This window comes from Sorghum bicolor, chromosome 1 (genome assembly GCF_000003195.3).
Source record: "Sorghum bicolor cultivar BTx623 chromosome 1, Sorghum_bicolor_NCBIv3, whole genome shotgun sequence".
Classification (NCBI taxonomy): domain Eukaryota; kingdom Viridiplantae; phylum Streptophyta; class Magnoliopsida; order Poales; family Poaceae; genus Sorghum; species Sorghum bicolor.
Window position 1 is genome coordinate 79,501,483 of NC_012870.2, and position 18,638 is coordinate 79,520,120.

Here is an 18,638-nt window from a genome sequence, read left to right on the forward strand (position 1 = left end):
GCTAAGAGGTGTAGCACGAACCTCGTCCTCACTAGGACACCACAAGAACCCACCCACAAGTGAGGTAACTCAATGACACGAGCAATCCACTAGAGTTACCTTTCGGCTCTCCGCCGGGGAAGGTACAAGACCCCTCACAATCACCGTGAGATGGCCACGAACAATCACCAACTCGTGCCAATCCTCCTCCGCTGCTCCAAGCCGTCTAGGTGGCGGCAACCACCAAGAGTAACAAGAAAACCGCAGCCAAAACGATCCCCAAGTGCCACTAGATGCAATCACTCAAGCAAATGCACTTGGAATCACTCACAATCTCACAAAGATGTTTAATCTATGAAGGAGATGAGTGGGAGGTGTTTGCTTAGGCTCACAAGGATGTCTAATAGTCAAAAATGCCAAGAGAGTGAGCCCCAAGCCGGCCAAACACGTATTTATAGACCCCTCAAACAAATAGAGCCGTTGGCTCTCTCACTGGGTCTAACTCGGGGTCACCGGATGCTCTTAAAGGGGCACCGGACGCTCAACACCAGCGTCCGGTGCTCCAACGTCAGCCACGTGTCACGCTCTTGTCAGAATCTAACGGTCACCTGCAGTGCACCGGACGCTGAGCAAGTGAGCACCGGACGGTCCGGTGCACACCGGACTCATACGCAGAGAGGGTTGCGAAACGCCCTCACACCGGACGCTAACCACCGGACGCTCCAAGCTACGTCCGGTGCCTATCGTCCGGTGCCTAACCCTAACCGAGTTAGGCAGCCTGCACACCGGACGCTCAGACACAGCGTCCGGTGCCTCTGAGCCAGCGTCCGGTGAGTGTTCCTCAGCGAGAAACACTCCCGCGACTTCTCCAATTTTCCCACCGGCGCAATAGAAAATATGCACTTCATTTTCTCGAAAAGCGCCGAATCCCGCCTCGCAAGCTCGGCGGGAGGGAGAGAGGAACCCATCCTCTCTCTACCCTTCAAACTCCACCTCCTTCTCAAAGTGTGCCAACACCACAACGTGTAAACCAACAAGTGCACGTGTGTTAGCATTTTCACAATCATTTTCTTCGAAGGAGTTAGGTTAGCTCACTAGGTTCTAAATGCATGCACATGAACAATGACACCTAGTGGCACTCGATAACCGCTTAGCCAAAGAATTCCCCTCTTTATAGTACGGCTATCTATCCTAAATATGATCACACCCTCTATGGTGTCTTGATCACCAAAACGAAAACCCTAAGCAATACCTTTGCCTTGATCTCCATAGGGTTTTGTTTTTCTCTTTCTTCTTTTCAAGTTGAGCACTTGATCATCTTGTGGTCATCACCATCATCACCATGATCATCACTTGCTCCATCACTTGACATGTACCAACCTCATTAAGTCTACACACACTTAGTACAGAGGTTACCACAAGGGTTTCATCAATTATCCAAAACCAAACTAGGGCTTTCAGCGGTTTTGCTACAATGATGGTAGTTTTGTCTTTTTCTTTTTTAATTATTTCGGGTAAATTTTTGAAAAATCATAGTAAATCACATAAAAAAACTTAAAATATAAAATCCAAATTTGTTGGACTCCATATAAGTAGATCTACGCAATAAACATAAAATATAGTGTGCTTTAGTACAAAGTTTTTGATATAAAGGTTTTGTCTTTTTCTTTTTTATTTATTTTGGCTAAATATTTTAAAAATCATAGTAAATTATAGGAAAATCATAAAATAGAAAATCCAAATTTGAGCATATCTAGACAGTAAGTATATAATATGTTATAGTTTAGTACAAATGTTTTGTTATAGCTTTAGATCTATTCTTTTATGTAATTGATTGAAATAATTCGTAGTTGTAGCTTCTGTAATTATTTTGTCGAACTAAAGCATATCCATATTATATATTCATTGTGTATATATACTCATGTAGAGTCCAATAAAATTAGATTTTTCTATTTTATGATTTTTCTATGATTTACTATAATTTTCAAAAAATACAACCAAATAAATAAAAAAGAAAAATACAAAACCTTTATAGCAAAAATTTTATACTAAAGCATATCATATTATATATTTAATGTGTATATCTACTTATGTGGAGTTCAAAAAAATTAGATTTTCTATTTTATGATTTTTTGTTATTTATTATGATTTTTTTAAATATTCAGACGAAATGATTAAAAAAGAAACAACAAAACCACGTAACTGTAGCAAACCACCATTTACTGTAGTAAAACCACCTTCGAAACTGCTCCAGAGAGGTAAAATATACGGCTTAAAAAGTTGAGAGAGATGGTTTACCCTATTTTAGAGTTGAGGGAGAAAAAACGAACTTTCGATGAAAGTTGGAGAAAAAAGTACTCCAACGTTTCCTGTGCGAAGAACAGCCTACCATTGAGTGCACCAACAACCCCTTGTCTTCCCCTCTTTTCCCCTGTTCTTTATGGTCCATGGCAGCCCATTAGCCACAAATGCTTGTCTCATTGGGCTATTTTCATCCATTCTCCTTCCCCTCAAATTTTTTTCATCCATTCTCCCTATTTTAGTTTTCTATTTTGTTCTTTTGGTTGTTCTGCTCCTTTTTATTTGTTTCTTTAATTTTTCCTTTTTCCTTTCCTTTTTAGGTTTAAAATCTACTTTCAAATTTCTTTCACTCTCCCTTTTTATTATTTGAGTTTATGCACCTAAACACATAAAAGGGCAAACATTTTTCTCTTAAAAAGGTAGAACATTATTTCTTATTGAATAGAATAGATCTCAAAAAATCATGGAACAATCTGCATCCATGAGCATAACAATTTTTTCTCTTTAATCTATTTTTTGTTTAGGGAACACCAATTACATTTATGGAGCAAAACACATATATACGGAAAAAAAATCTCTTGATCATATTAATTTTTTTGTTATTAAGCAGGATATTTTTCTTGTGTGATTGGAACAGTTTTCTTGTAATCCCGAAACATTTTTCTTCTAGAACAATTTTCTATTAGAACTCCAGCAATCAATCTTGTTTGTGAAGGCGGAATAGTTTTCCACTTTTTCATGATTTTCTCATACATTTCTAAGTTTGGAATTGTTTTCTCGCTTGGAACATTGTTGTTCCTCTCGATGAAAAAAAAATGTCCCAGTTCCATTCAGCCGCAAGACACAGCTGCACAGGAGCTTATTGTAGCTCACTAGGTCCCCAGATATGAGCATGGTGGACATATGGAGCTAAGTGCGTTTCTGAAAGAAAACTCTCACCGGACGTCTAAGTTGGAGCATATAATAAATCTTAATAAAAATTTTCATCAAAATATAATGATATACCGCACGTCCGTAACGAATCAAGATGTACAAATTTGCACGGTTGATCTTGCTAGATGAAGATACAATTAGGCGAAGTTCCTGAACAGACATTTCATTTCATACAGAGTGTGAAACTGGGTTTGATTTCTATACAGCCGAGGTGAAATTTTTGCAAGGCAATAGTACAGGCAAGGTTGTTATTAGTTTTAGTTACAGGTGCTAGTGCCTACTGAACATGCTGCGTAGCCTGCCGCCCTCCAGCCTCTCGTGCAGCTTCTTGGCGCCGGCCACGTCCATGTCGGAGAGCTTCTTCAGGTACCCGATGGCGCCGTGCGAGACCATCATCTTCTTGCATCGCTTGGCCCCCGACAGCGTGAGGAGGCAGGCGATGGCGTACTTCTTCGCCGTGTTCGCAGGGCTCGGGTCCAGCAGCTGCACCAGGTTGGGCACGCACTTGTCGTCCTTCTTCATCTCCCGGGCGTTGGCAGGGCAGCTCACCAGGCTCGCCAGCGCCTGCGCGGCCACCTCGCGCGCGCCGTTCGACTTGGCCTCCAGCAAGCGCACCAGCAGCGGGATGCAGCCGTGCTCGCCGACGGCGCGCTTCATCTCGGCGGAGCTGGAGATCCGGCAGACCGCCGCCGCTGCCGCCTGCTGCGCGCCACTGGGCCCGACCCTGAGCACGTGGACCAGCCGAGGCAGCACGCCGAGCGCCACGAGGCTGTCGGGCGAGACGGCGCCCACGAGGTTCCGGAGCGCGCTCACCGCCGGCTCCTGCGGCAGCGGGCCGTCCAGGTAGAGCAGCAGGCTGCGCAGCCCGCCCTCCGCCACGACGGCGTGCCGCAGGTCGTCGTTGCCGGACGTGAGGTTCTGCAGGCACTCGGCGGCGTGCTCCTTGGCGCCCGCCACGGCGCCGCGGTCCAGCAGGCTGACCATGACGCGGACGATTCCTTCGTCGGCCAACGCCAGCCGCACCTCCGGCACCGCCGAGAGGTTCCTGAGCGCGCCGGCCGCGGCGGACTGGGAGACGGAGTCCCCCGTCTGGCAGATCTCGACGAGCGCGCCGGCGCCGCCGTGGCCGACGACCGCACGCGCGACGTCAGGCGACGACGCGGACAGGCGCTGCAACGTGACCACGGCCTTCTCGCGCGCCACGAGGCTGCCGGACTCCGCCAGCCTGACGAGCGGCGGCAGGACGCCCTCGGACACGAGCAGCGCCTCGCAGGCGGCGCCGCCCGACTCCGCGACCTGGCACACGACCGTGGCGGCCTTCTCCCGGACCACGGGCGCCGACGCCGTGAGCAGCTGCACCATCGCGGAGACGCTGGCGCGGCCGAGCGCCGCCAGCACGCTCCGCTCGTCCCTGCGCAGCGCGTCCAGCAGCCCGTCCACGGCCCGGCTCTTGGCCTCGGCGTGCCCGATTTGCAGCCTCGCGAGCAGCTCCCGGACGTCCGCCTGCACCGCCGCAGACGGGGCCTCCGCCGTCGGCGGGGACGGGGACGGGGACGGGCCGGCGGCGTCGGACAGCACGCCGGTCTTGACGAGCAGCGCGCAGTCCCGGAGTCCGAGGTCGAGCCTCCCGGACAGCGCGTCGATGGCGCTCTGCGTCCTGAGCTTGCCGTCCGCCGGCGGCTCCCGGCACCGCGCCGCGAGCTCGGCCGCGTCGGCGAGCGTGGCGGCAACCGACTGCAGCAGCTCCCGGCACAGCGCGTTCCTGGCGAAGCAAGGGTGGCTGGAGAGGTCGGACAGGCACGCCGGGAGCGTGTCCAGCTTCGCGGCGATCGCCTTCCACCGTCCCGGGAACCCGCCCGCCGCTCGCGCCGCTGCAGCCACGGCCGGCACCATCCCACGGACGCGCTCCAGCAGCTCCTCCTCCTCCTCCTCCCCGGCCGCCGCCGGGTCGACCCCACGGAAGCTCATTTCTTGGACCCCGCTGATACTGCTACTGCTGATGCACCAGTGTCCGCCGTGATCTGGAGTGGTTGAGGAGAGAGTGGTCAGAGCTCAGTGGTCCGAGTTGAGCCACTGGGAGCTAAGGCCTTGTTTAGTTCGCAAAAATTTTCAAAATTCCCCGTCACATCGAATTTTTGGTCGCATGCATGGAGCATTAAATATAAACAAAAATAAAAACTAACTGCACAGTTTACCTGTAATTTGTGAGATGAATCTTTTAAGCCTAGTTACTTCGTGATTGGACAATGTTTGTCAAATAAAAACGAAATGCTACAGTATCTAAAAACAAAAAATTTTGCAAACTAAACAAGGCCTAAATCCGCGGAGGGAACGGAGGGTGGCTGAGACGAGGAGAGGAGAGGAGGGAGGAGGAACCCAACAAAGGAGCAGTACTGGAAAAAGAAACAAGGGAACAAACACTAGAGAAGAAACGAGCATGCAGCAGCTGGGGAAGGAATCATCCCCGCCCGGCTGGAGTATTCTACTGACGAGCAGACAAGAACAACCAACAGTGGTGGTTGCATTTCGCGCATTTGCAGCGTGGAAAGATACCGGTAACCATGAGGCTAGCCGCTAGCCTACATGGCTTCTTCCTAAAAACAATTTGCCTGGCGATCCGATCGTGTTGGGTGGAATGTCAATTCCGTTCGGGGGTGCGGGGTGGCAGTGCCAAGACGGCACGGGGATCTACGAGGGGGGTCTTGTCGTCACAAACCACGTCTGCGTTTCCAGTTTCTTGTGCTTGGCATGTTTGTTTACTCTATTAATTAATGAAGCATTAATCATGTGAGGTTAACTTAAAAACCGGGTGGGTTTTGGACTCGAGGGAATGAGAACGAAGGACGGGCACCGACGACAAAGAAGGTCGTGGTGTCCGCGGAATGCAAGCGTAAAAAATCGCTCGCTGCATGTAGCCGTAGTGTCACTGTTCCTTACAGTACAGTAGTACTTGCTGAAGCGGGCGCCGGGCAGTCACGCGTGCGTACATGTACACATATACGTACCACTTGACAGTTGCCACTGCGTACCTACTACCTAGACGGACGGCATTGCTCATTGCAGAGGTTGCTGCCGCTATTCGGATAGATGCGGGGGAAACAACAGTGAACAGTGTCACGGCACTAGTAGAAAAGAAGCATTGGCCATCACCCTCGCCCATGCGGCGTGCCATGAGATTTTTACCTTGGCGACAGGGGCAAGATTTGGCCAGCTCGTGTTGCGACGCAACCGCTCCAGAGCGCTTTCTAAAGATCCTCTGCCGTTTTATTTTCTTTTATTTATATTTTATATCTGAGCAGGAAATAGCGGCGTAAAAGTAGTTTCACCGCGCGTGACGTGTCGTCCTGTGTTACAAATTACCTGTAGTGGTACAACAAAAGAAGATGGCAGTGGGTGAGTGAAGGGGCGCCGTCACGACGTGGTAGAGGCAAAAGCGAGCGAGCGCTCGTGCGACGCCGGCGTTAAACCATTTCCCGATCTCGGAACCCATGACGACCCCGATCATTAACGGCCAGAGTACTGTCGTGGGGCCCGCGCGTCAGCGACCCCACCGCGGCTCTGGCTAGCCCAATAAATAATTTGCGAGTGGGGCGCCGTGGCAACTGGGCGGGCGACACGAGAGGGCGGCGTGGTGCGTGGGGCCCGTCTGTCAGCCATGGCGTTCCGATTCCCGAATCCCGCCAGCAGCGCAAGCGACCGAGTCCACGGAGGCGCATCGGGTTCGTTCGGCTCTTGGCTGGGTCTGAGTGGGTTGGTCACTGGTGTGGTGTGGTCAGGCAGCTCACTCGAGTGCGCGTGGCGTGCGCATCCAAAGGTGAGCCGGGCCCGCGTGTCAATGTGATAGCGGATGGGTTTGGAAGGAGACGGGCGGCACCCTAGGCTTCGCTTCTGGTCATCTCTGGTTGGGTGGTCGACTAGACGACTACCGAGGGCGGCGTCAGGCAGGCGTGTGTGCCTGCGTGACCGAGCGCTGCGCTATCAGCCGAGTAGCATCACGCCTGCTGGTGTCGGAGTTACCAGCACGCCCCTGCTCCAAGAAAAGACCAAAATTCTGCAGCAAAGTACCCTAAACCCTAATCCGTGGGTGATGGCGATCCAACGCAGAGTTACCAGTACTCCGTACATTGCATTTTGTTCTGATCCACTGGACAAATCTCTGTATATTGACTTTGTGCCGGGCCATGTCCTCGCATTGTTTGGAAACACATGAAACTTATAGGAATTATGCAAAAATTCTACAAAGATCAGTTTAACTTCACTGCAAAAACACAGGAACATAACAAAAAAATCCGCATTCCAAATAGAGCCTCCCGGAATTTGATTTGTCAGACCACAACTCCTACAGTACCCAAATTTTGATTAGGCCCACATTTGTGGAAAACTTACTAGCTCGTTTGAAAATGTTTTGGTGGATCGGTTTAAAACCTCCCGAGCTTATTCGCTGCTAAGTTATGGCTGAAAATACTATTAGCTAATTTATTATAATTTAGTGAATTTATTGTGAGAGAAAACATTATTGGTTATTGGTAGAAAAACGTTGTTGATTGATAAAATAAAATATATATAACTTATAAAACAAGAGAACCACAGTCTCGTTTCATCAAAAAGATGAAGTGTGTTGCCCGTATGGTGCCCCTAGCGAAGTATGCGGTTTCGGTAGAAAGGCGAATGCACGCGAAAGCGGATGATGCTTGGCTTCCAAGGCCTTGTTTAGTTCTGAAAAGTGAAAAGATTTCGGTACTGTATCACTTTCGTTTGTTTGTGACAAATATTATCCAATCATGGACTAAGTAGGATCAAAAGATTCGTCTCGTAATTTACAGCTAAACTGTGTAATTAGTTTTTGTTTTCGTTTATATTTAATGTTTCATGCATGTGCCACAAGATTCGATGTGACGGGGAATCTTGAAAACTTTTTGGTTTTCATGGACTAAGTAGGATCAAAAGATTCGTCTCGTAAAAATGTTTTGGTGGATCGGTTTAAAACCTCCCGACCTTATTCGCTTCTAAGTTATGGCTGAAAATACTGTTAGCTGATTTATTATAATTTAGTTGATTTATTGTGAGAGAAAAATATTGTTGGTTGGTAGAAAAACATTGTTGATTGATAAAAAAAATATATAACTTATAAAACATGCGTAATGACAGTCTCGTTTCATAAAAAGATGAAGTGTGTTGCCCGTATCGTGCCCCTAGCGAAGCATGCGGTTTCGTAGAAAGGCGAATGCACGCGAAAGCGGAGTATGCTTGGCTTCCAAGACGAAGGACAAGCAGGAGGAACCCAAGCAAAGCGAAGAAAGGCACGCGCGAGCAGCAGCCGCCGCTGATTCTATTTCCATCTACTAGCTACGACGCAAAAGCGTATTTCCAGATGGCCCGGAACTAGCGGAACGAATGCAAGCGGAGTTTACGCCATTACCTTGGCCAATAATCCCTTGGCTTAGTCCGGCCGACACCGCTGCGTCGTCGTCTCCGGCGCCGCCGACTCGCCGACGGCGACGTCGTCTCTTCTCCGCCGCAGCGACGGCGACGGCCGAGGCGACGCAGAGCCCCAGCAGAGCTGCGATCAAGACTGCAATCATCAAAAGCCCAGTAGTAGCAGCTGAACTGAACTTGATCAGCTGATTGAGCTGCTGGTGCCTTTTAAACCCACCCTCTCCTCGTGCGTGTGACAGCCTGATGGAGAGGGAAGAAGGGCTGGTGATGTACACAAGAGGATACTCCTCCTACTACTAATACAGGAGTGGCTGGTAGGATTGGCGAATCATCACTTCACTTGCCGGTCACGTACGCGTGCGGCGGGCCGGCCGACAAAGCACGTCGGGTTCCGTATCTGTCTCGGGCCGTCGTCTTTCTCTGCTGTCCGTTGTGTTGTTCGGTTCGGCCGGCCGACGAGATCGAGCTCGGACCTTGGCTTGCACCGATACCGATATATAGCCCGACGTACGACACCCATCATGGCAATGGCATTACCAGCAGCAGCAGGGCAAATGAACGTTGGCCAATGCCAGCCTGACAGCGCATTCATCCAGTCAGTGTGCTACCTGCATCAAGAATCAAGTACTAGACACTGGGTTACACCAGAGATTAGAGTGCACTCAACAACACTGGAAGCGTTTCATGCATTCAATTAGAGTTGCATTCAGTGCTATTGTGCTAGCCTAACCTACTGGTTAGTAGTTAGTACTCCTAGAAAAACAGGCACAAGGCCGGGGACCAACTCAAGAAGCTGGTATTACGCAGATAAGCCAAATGGCTTGAGGCCACTCACTTCCAGACAACGAGACAAGATAAGATAAGGCCAGGACACTGGAAAACGCAAACGGGAGGGCAAGGCATACACTGACGAGTGACGACTGACCTAGCACCACCAGCTCCATCAAGATGGTTTCGCTATGCCATCCGATTCGGATCCGAGCATGCGGGAACACCGCGACGAGGAGGAATGCAGCAGCGGCGAAGGTCCTCTGCTCCATGCAGCAAACGCCGCCGCCGCCGGCCCAGAGCACGATCAAGGTACTCCACCACCACGGCACCACCACCATGGTGGTCTGTGTTCTTGGAGAAGAGAAGCCAGCAGCCAGCTTCTCACACTGGTGGAGATTATATTTATATATGTCTCCAGGTTGTTATCGTTGGGGCCACGAAGGAGATCGGGAGGACGGCCGTTCTTGCGGTGACCAAGGCCAGGGGAATGGAGCTTGCAGGGGCGATCGACTCGCAGTGCATTGGCGAGGACGCAGGACAGGTTTTCCTCGCCGTTCATTCAGCGTCCGGATGTTTCCCCTCTACTTGTTGCCCTTCTTTTATCTCATAGGAGCTGTAAATGCTGGCATTGTGCTTCAGATAAGTGGCATGGATGAGCCATTGGAGATCCCTGTGCTGAACGACCTCACCATGGTTCTGGGCTCCATAGCGCAGGTACAATATAATGCAAGCCTCCCTGGGTCGGGGCTGTGAATTCCCGGCAGGCTGCCTTCATCTTTGGGCTAACTGCACTGTCTGTTCTTCCAGTCGAGGGCAACTGGCGTGGTTGTCGATTTCAGCGAGCCTTCAGCTGTTTACGACAATGTAAAGCAGGTTTGTACATTCTCACCTACAACATGGAAAAGGATATCTAAGCTGCATACAATCAATGGCGAGGTGCTTAAGTCCAAAGCTAAATAAATACTGCTATTTCAACCTGTACGTGGTTTGTTTTCACACGCATCGGAAAGTCCTACAGGGGAGTTAAGGAGCAAACTAAATCAGGGCTTCGTCAGGAATGCATTTCAGCGATCCTGACAACGACAGAGACAAACATGAATAAATGGCATTAACGACTAAAATAAACCAGCTAATTTTTCAGGACAAGATCGATCTACTCTGTCTATAGACTCTACAACGATTGCTTCAGATTTTTTTCATGTTGGGAACTCAATATTAAATATAGTAATAATCCTTGTCTCTTTGAAATGGTTTCTTTATGAGCAGGCAGCGGCATTTGGTTTAAGCAGCGTCGTCTATGTTCCAAAAATTGAGTTAGATACAGTAACTGAACTTTCAGCATTTTGCGAGAAGGCAAGCATGGTAAATTGTCACCGTCACACTACTTCTGAAATTTACACCGCCATTAACATTTAAGCTTGCCAAATTAATGACTTATGCTGTGGTTTCCTGATTAGGGCTGCTTGGTTGCACCAACATTATCAATTGGCTCCGTGCTCCTTCAGCAAGCTGCTATACAGGCCTCATTCCATTACAGCAATGTCGAGATTGTGGAATCAAGACCTAACCCATCGGTATGAAGTGTTTCTGACAGGTTTAAATCATTTGTTGCATAGTGCTAACAATATGTGCCCTGCAACATCTCCAGTCAATCAAGGAATGAAAATACCAAAAAAGAAAAAGAAAGATATCAACAGTACTCACAACTGTTGTCAACCTAGGATATTAGGAATCTGCAGACTAATATACTAATTTTGACATTGACAGGATCTGCCATCGCAAGATGCAATACAGATTGCAAATAACATATCAGATCTTGGTCAGATATACAACAGGGAAGATATGGATTCCAGCAGTCCAGTAAGTGTCAACAAAAGATAATGTGCTATTTGCAATTTTACCTTCCTAGATAGAGTCCTACAGAAACAGCATCGTCCTTTGTGTGCATTTCTAGCTATTTTTTCACCTAAGTCACAAAAAAGCTATTTTTTCACCTGTACAAAGAATGAAGTGCGTGTGTACTTCTAGCTATTTTTTCTATGTGTGCATTTCTAGCTACTTTTTTCTCTAGGAGAACTGTGTATCATTATATCAATCTAGCTATTTTTTTCACCTGCACAAAGAATCAACAAACTGACTAGTGTTTTGGAAAAGGCTAGGGGCCAACTACTTGGGGAAGATGGAGTGCGTGTGCATAGTATGGTTCTCCCTGGTCTCGTTTCCAGCACATCAATCAACTTCTCAGGCCCAGGAGAGGTACTGGTAACCTCTACTGATATGTTTCACTCAAAAATAATACACTGAATTGACTAGATTACTCGATCAACACTTTCAGATTTACGCCTTACGGCATGATGTTGCAAACGTTCAATGCCTGATGCCAGGACTAATCCTGGCAATACGGAAGGTGGTACGGTTGAAGGTAGCCTGGAATTCTTGAGTTTTGACACAGGGTCACTTCACTCTCTCTGGTTTCCTAACAAGGCATTTTATTTTATTTTTTGGCAGAACTTGATTTACGGGCTAGAGAAGTTCTTGTAGATATCATTTGACATCGCAACCACGGCGACAGTTTTGAAAAATAAAGGCTGCACAGAGGAGGTCTGGAATTTTGTATGCACAATACCTACTGAACGCAATTTTATTAAAAGGCATGGGGGGGAGATCATACATAGGAAAGGTCATGAAAAAAGGTCACATGGATATACAGCTATTGGTAGCACAAGCAAAACAATGAATGGAGTGGTCAAGAATCAGATTCGGTTCCATCGGCACATGCTGTTTACAAGAAAGTTCCATCAGCACTTGAAGAAAAAAGAGACTCTACTTTGTAATCGATACTTTGTACGTAATTCAGCTTGCGTATGGCAATCTGGAGGCTTATGCAGCCCACGTTTCTCTAGACATGGTGCCAATTCAGTGCTCAAGATTGAGCTCAAGCAAATTGCATTGCAACAGCCCACAGCCCAAATCCTTTTTTTTCAGCAGAAACGGAAGACACTCCAGTCTCAACAGGAAAGTATAAAGTAAAGGAGGAGAGCATCCATGCACTGTACCATAGACAAATCCACGAACTGATGGGACTAGCGCTGCTCCGAAGAACATGTCCAAAGACTTTTGCCGCCGCCGCACATTCTTTCGGCACCAGCTCCGGTGACAACCATTCGCCGTACGCTCTCATTCCGTCGCACTGGTGACCATCGTGCGGCAGCACTCATGGCTGCAGTTGATAGCTTTGGATTGGCGACGGCCGACGGGTACGTCGGATCGGCGAATCGACGTCGGTCGACCCTAACAAAAAGTAAATCTCGGTTAGGTATACAAATTAGGGGCTGTTTGCAAAATACAGGGGCTTACTTGAAAAAAAGGTGAAGTATATTTTTCATCAAACCTGGTTTCGACGGTCCAAGTGTGTCCTTTTATAGGTTGGAATAAATTGTTCGTTGCCCATTTGAAAAAAAAACAGCAGATCACAATTACTATCATGATGATGCAGAATAGGGTCTATTTGCAAAATATCCTAAATATGAATACGCTATTTGGCAAATGTTTTGTCTCTCCCATGATCGAGATCAAGCAAAGCTGAAAAAACAGAAGTCTGAAACGACACAAATCTTTTTGTTTTTATATTTATCAGAACAAACTCCACTCAATTAGGATACACAAGATCCGGTTTAGAGAAAACAAAGCCTACAACAAGTGCAGCATGTCAGCCTCAGCTTCGTCTTCTTCATCCGCAAACTGCACAGGTCCAAGCAGCATATACACCATCGCCAATTGCCTCATCTGCCTGTACCTAGAAACAAGCGAGCGCCAGTCCGATGAGTCCTCCTTGGCGTCACTGCTCAGTAGGTCTTCTGGGCGCAAGTTACCGGCACCCGGCAAATACTTGAGGTTTGAGTAATCAGCAGGATCGGAGATGTCTATCATTAAATCTGGTGAAAGTGAGCGCCCCATCACTTGGACATGGCAGACACTGTCAACGCGCAAAAAGAAAACAAAACTGTTAGCGCCGAGATGATGCATATCCAAGGAAATGATTCAGCCGTGTTACATGCAAACTCTACTTTACAAGATGCTAACAAAGAAATTTCACCATCAGAGATGAGATGGCATGTGTCTGCACATGCACAAGCCATACATAAACCATGCTTCAACACAAGGATGAAGACAAAATTACAGGAAAGATTGTTAAAACCACATACAAAATGCTGTTCTGTAGACAAACTACTTTAAGGCAGCAGTGAAAATAAGTAGCACACACTCCTTTAGTTCTACTCCAGCTTGAAACTGTACATATATGCAAGCTCAAAATTTATATAACAAATTAGAAGCCCATGCATGTTTCCTTCTTGGAACTGAATCATGACACTGTCACTGTGTGCTAAGAGAACAATGAAGAAAATACAGGTGACCAACACTGACATTAGAAGATTGAGAACTCACCATATGTAATACTTATCATCTGTAGATTGTTTCTGTAATCTCCCCAGAAGTTCAATCTTCACTATACCACCAATGCAAAGGGCAGGGCGTGGAAGCTTGAAGGTTTGCAACACATTTTCCTATCAAACCAAAATAAGATGGCATCAGTAAAGTTGCCAAATCATCCATTCAGTAAAACAAATCGGCAGAGAGCTGCCAGTTAAATATTAAGGCCTTGTTTACTTCCAATTTTTTTTGCAAAATATGAATAGTGACATTTTCGTTTGTATTTGACAAATATTGTCAAATCATGGACTAACTAGGGTCAAAAGATTCGTCTCGTCAATTTCGACCAAACTGTGCAATTAGTTTTTATTTTCGTCTATATTTAATACTCCATGCATGCATCTAAAGATTCGATGTGACGGGGAATCTGAAAAATTTTGCAAAATTTTTTGGGAACTAAACAAAAAAGAAAGGAAGTCCTGGGGCACTGTACAAGAAGTCTACAAGAAAGGCTGGAGCCTAGCAACAAAACAGCCGCAAACAAATGAGCAATGAGAAACAGGAGAGAAGCTCAGGTCAAAAAAGATAAAAACAATAAGAGAGCTGTTTTGCACTTTTGCTCCTGCCGCGATCCACAGACTTGCCTCATCTTTATTTTTCTGCAGCACTCGAAAACACAATTTGAGTCCACAGCCACCTAGTGAATCTGCAATCTCTGAAAAAATGATTGTGTCCTATGCACCCAACCTGCTGAGCAAAACCTTGAAACACCTCTTCTAGATGGCTCAGTCTTAATCTTAGTGTTGACATTGAGGTTGAACCTTTTGTCACTCTGGAATGTTTCGGACAACAATTGGGAGTCCCTTTCTACATGGAAATTATCATACTAATGAGCTGGAGCATTTGGGTCGCAAGGAATGACCACATCTTATTTTCCCCTTTACAGAAGAATGGCAAGAGCACCAATTGTGATCTTTTATATCTTCTTTGTCTCTTTTTTTGTCTACTAAATTCTGTTACTTGGGACACAACTTTTTGTCCTCGTCTTATTAATACAAATATTAACCAGTATGGGGCTAGCCCTCCTGTTTCTTCATAAAAAATAAAAAATAAAAAAGTTCCAAATCTTGTCGACAGAATAGGAAAATTCTATGGTTTGGCCATCCTCGAACTTCCAGTCTATCGGAAGTGCATATTTGATTCTGAGACCCACCTGAAGAATTTCAGTTGTAACCGAGGAGAGAGAAATACAATGCTTGGATATTCAGTACCAAGCCCCGCTTGTCTAGACTATTCGACCAGTGAGATATTTATACTAAAACAAAATGATAGACAAGCCACAAGGCCCACAACACCAACTTGTGGACTGAATTGTCATTTTCTTAACTGCAATGGTGCATCAGTGCTAAATAATTTTAAACCTAAGCTGTTCCATCTTTGAAAGTGAATACAATAATGACGGGAAGGTTCAGATTTCTATTCAAAACTGCAGTAAAACCAATCATAGCACCTGCCTATGTTGCACAGGGGATGAATGAAGAATGACATCTCTAGTAGTATATTCCAAACAGATGCCTAAAATTCTCAAAAGTGTGGCATCTATCTATATTTCATATATCTTCCACAATTCCTGAGCAATGAACTGATAAGGATAGGACATAATAAAGTATAGCTTTACTGTGTCGGATATCATCTTAAAAGAAGCTGCTGGTGAGTAGAACAGTCAACAGGAGAGGGGAAGAAGGCAAGAGAGAAGCGTTTAACTCGCCTGAAGCATAGGGAACTCTGGCGACGTGTATGTCCACGTGTAGTTTTCATCAGCGATTGCTGTCAGGTTCTCATTCTCAGCTGACACGAAAGTCTCTGTTCCAGGATCAAGCTTGGAATGACCCAGCCGGATCCTCACCGCCTTGGAAGAGTAAATAGGATGGCCAAGCTGAAAAGCAGCTGGAAGAACAAAAACAAGCAATGAAATTCACATGATCAGTCTCCTGAAATAAAATGCAAACCTACCTAATCGTAGGCCATGCATTCGAAACTTCCCGACATCCTAAATCAGTCGCGTGCCCTGCCACGCACCTTTGTAGGGGCGCACCCTGATCTCATCAATCACGCAGAGGTCAGAGGAGAGCCTGTAGGTCAAGCTCTCGGGGGCGTCGGGGTTGTCCTTGCCGCCGCTGGACCAGTACGAGTGGCGGTGGTTCACCCATTCATGCGGCACGAGCGTGTTCTCCATGCTCTCGTCGGGGAAGAAGTCGGTGCTGGAGGCGCCGACGCAGCGCATGATGAGGTCCATAGCGGGCTTGGCGGAGACGATCGCGCCGGCGAGGTAGGAGTAGGCCGCGTGCTCCCCCTCGCGGGCCCTGCACTCAGCGTCCTGGCTGGACTCGGACGCGGACGCGGCGGGCTGCGGCGGCGGCGGCGAACGGGTCACCACGACCGCGCGGGTGAAGCTGGCGGCCTCCGGGCATATCCGCCGACACAGGCGCTTGCTGAATTCGTTCTCGGTCACTGCATGCGATGGGAAGGGGGCGCAAATCAGCGGAGGCGTCGTGCTCAGCGCATGAAGGGGAGGAAACAGCGACCGGACCAACAACAGGGAATAGGGGACAGGAAGCGTACCGAATCGGCGCCAGGAGCGGGAGACGGCGCCGACGCGGGCGAGGTCGGCGGGGTCGTCGAGGAGCTCGAAGACGGTGGTGGAGGTGTCGGGGCCGAGCCAGTCGAGGAAGTCACACCCGCCGCTGTCGTCCTCCTCCGTCTCCATCGGGCACATCGATCGAATTGGAAGCCGATGGCACAGGACAGGCGGAGCCGGTTGTTGCTCGCGGTCGGCCGCGGTCGGGAGGGAAAGGGCCTCCTGGACGGTTTTGGTCAGATCCGCGTGCCCTGTGCCGTGTGCGGGAGAGGAGAGGAGAGGAGAGGGGAGGGGAGGGGAGGGCGGTGGAGGGAGGAAGGGAGAGGAGGCGACGGACGGACGGACGGGACGCGAATTGGGGGAACCGACGGAACCGAGTTCCGGGGCGGCCGTCCCTTTCCTTTGCGTGGCCGCTTTTTGCTTGCTGCGCCGGGCGTCGCTTGTGTGTTTTCTGGCGCTTTCCGGGGGGACGGACGCGGACGCGCGTGGGTGAGGGACGAGGGCCTCGCGGCCTGCCGCGTCAGCGGCCGCGCGGCTTTCGTGCTGTGCGCGGCGCGGGCGGGCGGGGGGTGGCAAACCTGTGGGCTGTGGCTGGGACTCGAGGCTGCGGCCGCCACGCCACACGACTCCGCCGGTGTCGGGTCCGCGGGCGCCCCGTGGTGTCGTTGTCCGTGGCATTTACGGGGTGTGGTCACACGTCTCGCGTGCTGTTCGAGCCCTAGCGTGACGGTCCGGCCCGTGCGTAGGCGGTGAACGTGGCGAGCGAGCACCGTTGCGAGATGTCGCGGGTTGGCAGGCATGCGGGAGCAAGACCGCCAACGCACGGCGATTGCGCAGTCAAAGGAGTCCGTCCAGCACAGGCACTTTGCGATGCAACGACTTCTTGTGATTTGCAGAGGGGGGAAAGGAGAGGTGAAAGATCGTGTCGGGTGGTTAAGATTTGCACACCGGTTTCTAGGTAAAAGGATTCCGGTACTCTCATCTCTTCTGTCCTCCCGTGTCCCACGGTACCAGACTAGCTGTTAAATTTTCCTTATTTTCAACTGACATGTAGGCCACGGCCACAACTCTAAACACAACAATGAAGGTCTTGTTTGGATGTTGTTGTATTCACTTCAATCCATGTGTGTTGGTGTGGATTGGAGTGAAATTTAGTTCAAGTTCTACTCTAATCCACCTCAACACATGTGGATTGATGTGAATCCGACAACATCCAAACAAGGCCTAAGGTGGTTATTAAGATTTGGATTCTATTTGTTCCCTAAAACTTATAGGTAAGAATTTTACAAAAAGTCAGCAATATTTTTCTAAATCGCTGAAAGAATATCAACAATTGCATCGTCGAGTACGACATAGGTTGCGGAATCATCACCTGGAGACCTTGGATTCCTCTCCGCGACCATCTATAATGAGATCGATGACCCGAAGTCGTTGTCCTTATAGGAGACTCTCAGAAGCACCCCTCCTCTTTCAGATAAAAAAATTGGACTTGATTGAATTGGACAATTGAATTTATTTACCTTGGATTTTAATTAGATTTCTCTATATAAAATTGGACTGTAATTTCATTACCACGTCTACCTGCCAGCCTGCTCGGTCCATCAGGAGGTGACAAAATCACGTTGGTTTTTTTCTTCTTTCTTTAACGGTCACGTTGGGTGTTTAAACTCTATGGGCCTGAATGAAAGTCCTAGGGCTGGCCATGAATTGGGCTTGTTAACAATTACATAGGGAATTTGGCGCCTGAAAGCCTACTCTTGGGCTCTTGGCATCAACAAAAGAAAACACTGCCTAAGTGCCAATGGTTAGCCCCTGCCCCCTGGGACCCTGGTGAAACTGGTGCAGGCTATAACAACATGGGGGAGTTAGCAGTGCTCTGAGGTGCATGGTCGTGGAACCTGTTCTGTTTTGTCTACCAGTATGTAGTGGTATGTGTGCTTCGTGCTGTGGCATTTGCTCTCAAAAAACAAACTGTGTACTGATGCAATGCAATGGACCGCAGGTCCGGAGCTCGGTACCTTGAACTCTAAAACGAAACAATTTTTTATCCTCGCAATGATCTCGCCCATTTCAGTATTGTAACATTCAATTATTGTAAGATATAAAAGAAATAGTGACACTCAAGAGTTAAGACATGGGGCAACTACAC

At 48.2% G+C, this 18,638-nt stretch overlaps 3 protein-coding genes across 5 annotated transcripts; 1 reads left to right on the forward strand and 2 right to left on the reverse strand.

The window, feature by feature from the left end:
• On the reverse strand, positions 3,261 to 6,169 carry LOC8059478 (U-box domain-containing protein 4). Of its 2 annotated transcripts, none has more exons than XM_021451553.1 (2): positions 5,633 to 6,169; positions 3,261 to 5,234 (listed from the first exon to the last, which is right to left on the reverse strand). In XM_021451553.1, the coding sequence occupies exon 2, from the start codon at positions 5,179 to 5,181 to the stop codon at positions 3,484 to 3,486; it is 1,698 nt and encodes a 565-aa protein (XP_021307228.1). In that variant the 5' UTR covers positions 5,182 to 5,234; positions 5,633 to 6,169; the 3' UTR covers positions 3,261 to 3,483. The 2 variants fall into 2 exon arrangements, with proteins under 2 accessions (XP_021307228.1, XP_002468641.1); XM_002468596.2 differs by having other exon boundaries at positions 5,409 to 6,169.
• Positions 9,492 to 12,322, forward strand: LOC8077995 (dihydrodipicolinate reductase-like protein CRR1, chloroplastic). 2 transcript variants are annotated; one of them, XM_021457380.1, is made up of 10 exons: positions 9,492 to 9,729; positions 9,839 to 9,961; positions 10,060 to 10,134; positions 10,228 to 10,293; positions 10,687 to 10,782; positions 10,878 to 10,994; positions 11,188 to 11,280; positions 11,575 to 11,676; positions 11,756 to 11,842; positions 11,929 to 12,322. In XM_021457380.1, exons 1-10 carry the CDS (start codon positions 9,598 to 9,600, stop codon positions 11,959 to 11,961), a joined length of 924 nt encoding a protein of 307 aa, XP_021313055.1. In that variant the 5' UTR covers positions 9,492 to 9,597; the 3' UTR covers positions 11,962 to 12,322. The 2 variants fall into 2 exon arrangements, with proteins under 2 accessions (XP_021313055.1, XP_021313049.1); XM_021457374.1 differs by having other exon boundaries at positions 9,586 to 9,729; positions 9,839 to 10,134.
• On the reverse strand, positions 12,928 to 16,926 carry LOC8059479 (F-box protein At4g00755). The gene is made up of 5 exons (XM_002468597.2): positions 16,474 to 16,926; positions 15,931 to 16,362; positions 15,620 to 15,798; positions 13,867 to 13,985; positions 12,928 to 13,396 (listed from the first exon to the last, which is right to left on the reverse strand). The coding sequence occupies exons 1-5, from the start codon at positions 16,625 to 16,627 to the stop codon at positions 13,111 to 13,113; spliced, it is 1,170 nt and encodes a 389-aa protein (XP_002468642.1). The 5' UTR covers positions 16,628 to 16,926; the 3' UTR covers positions 12,928 to 13,110.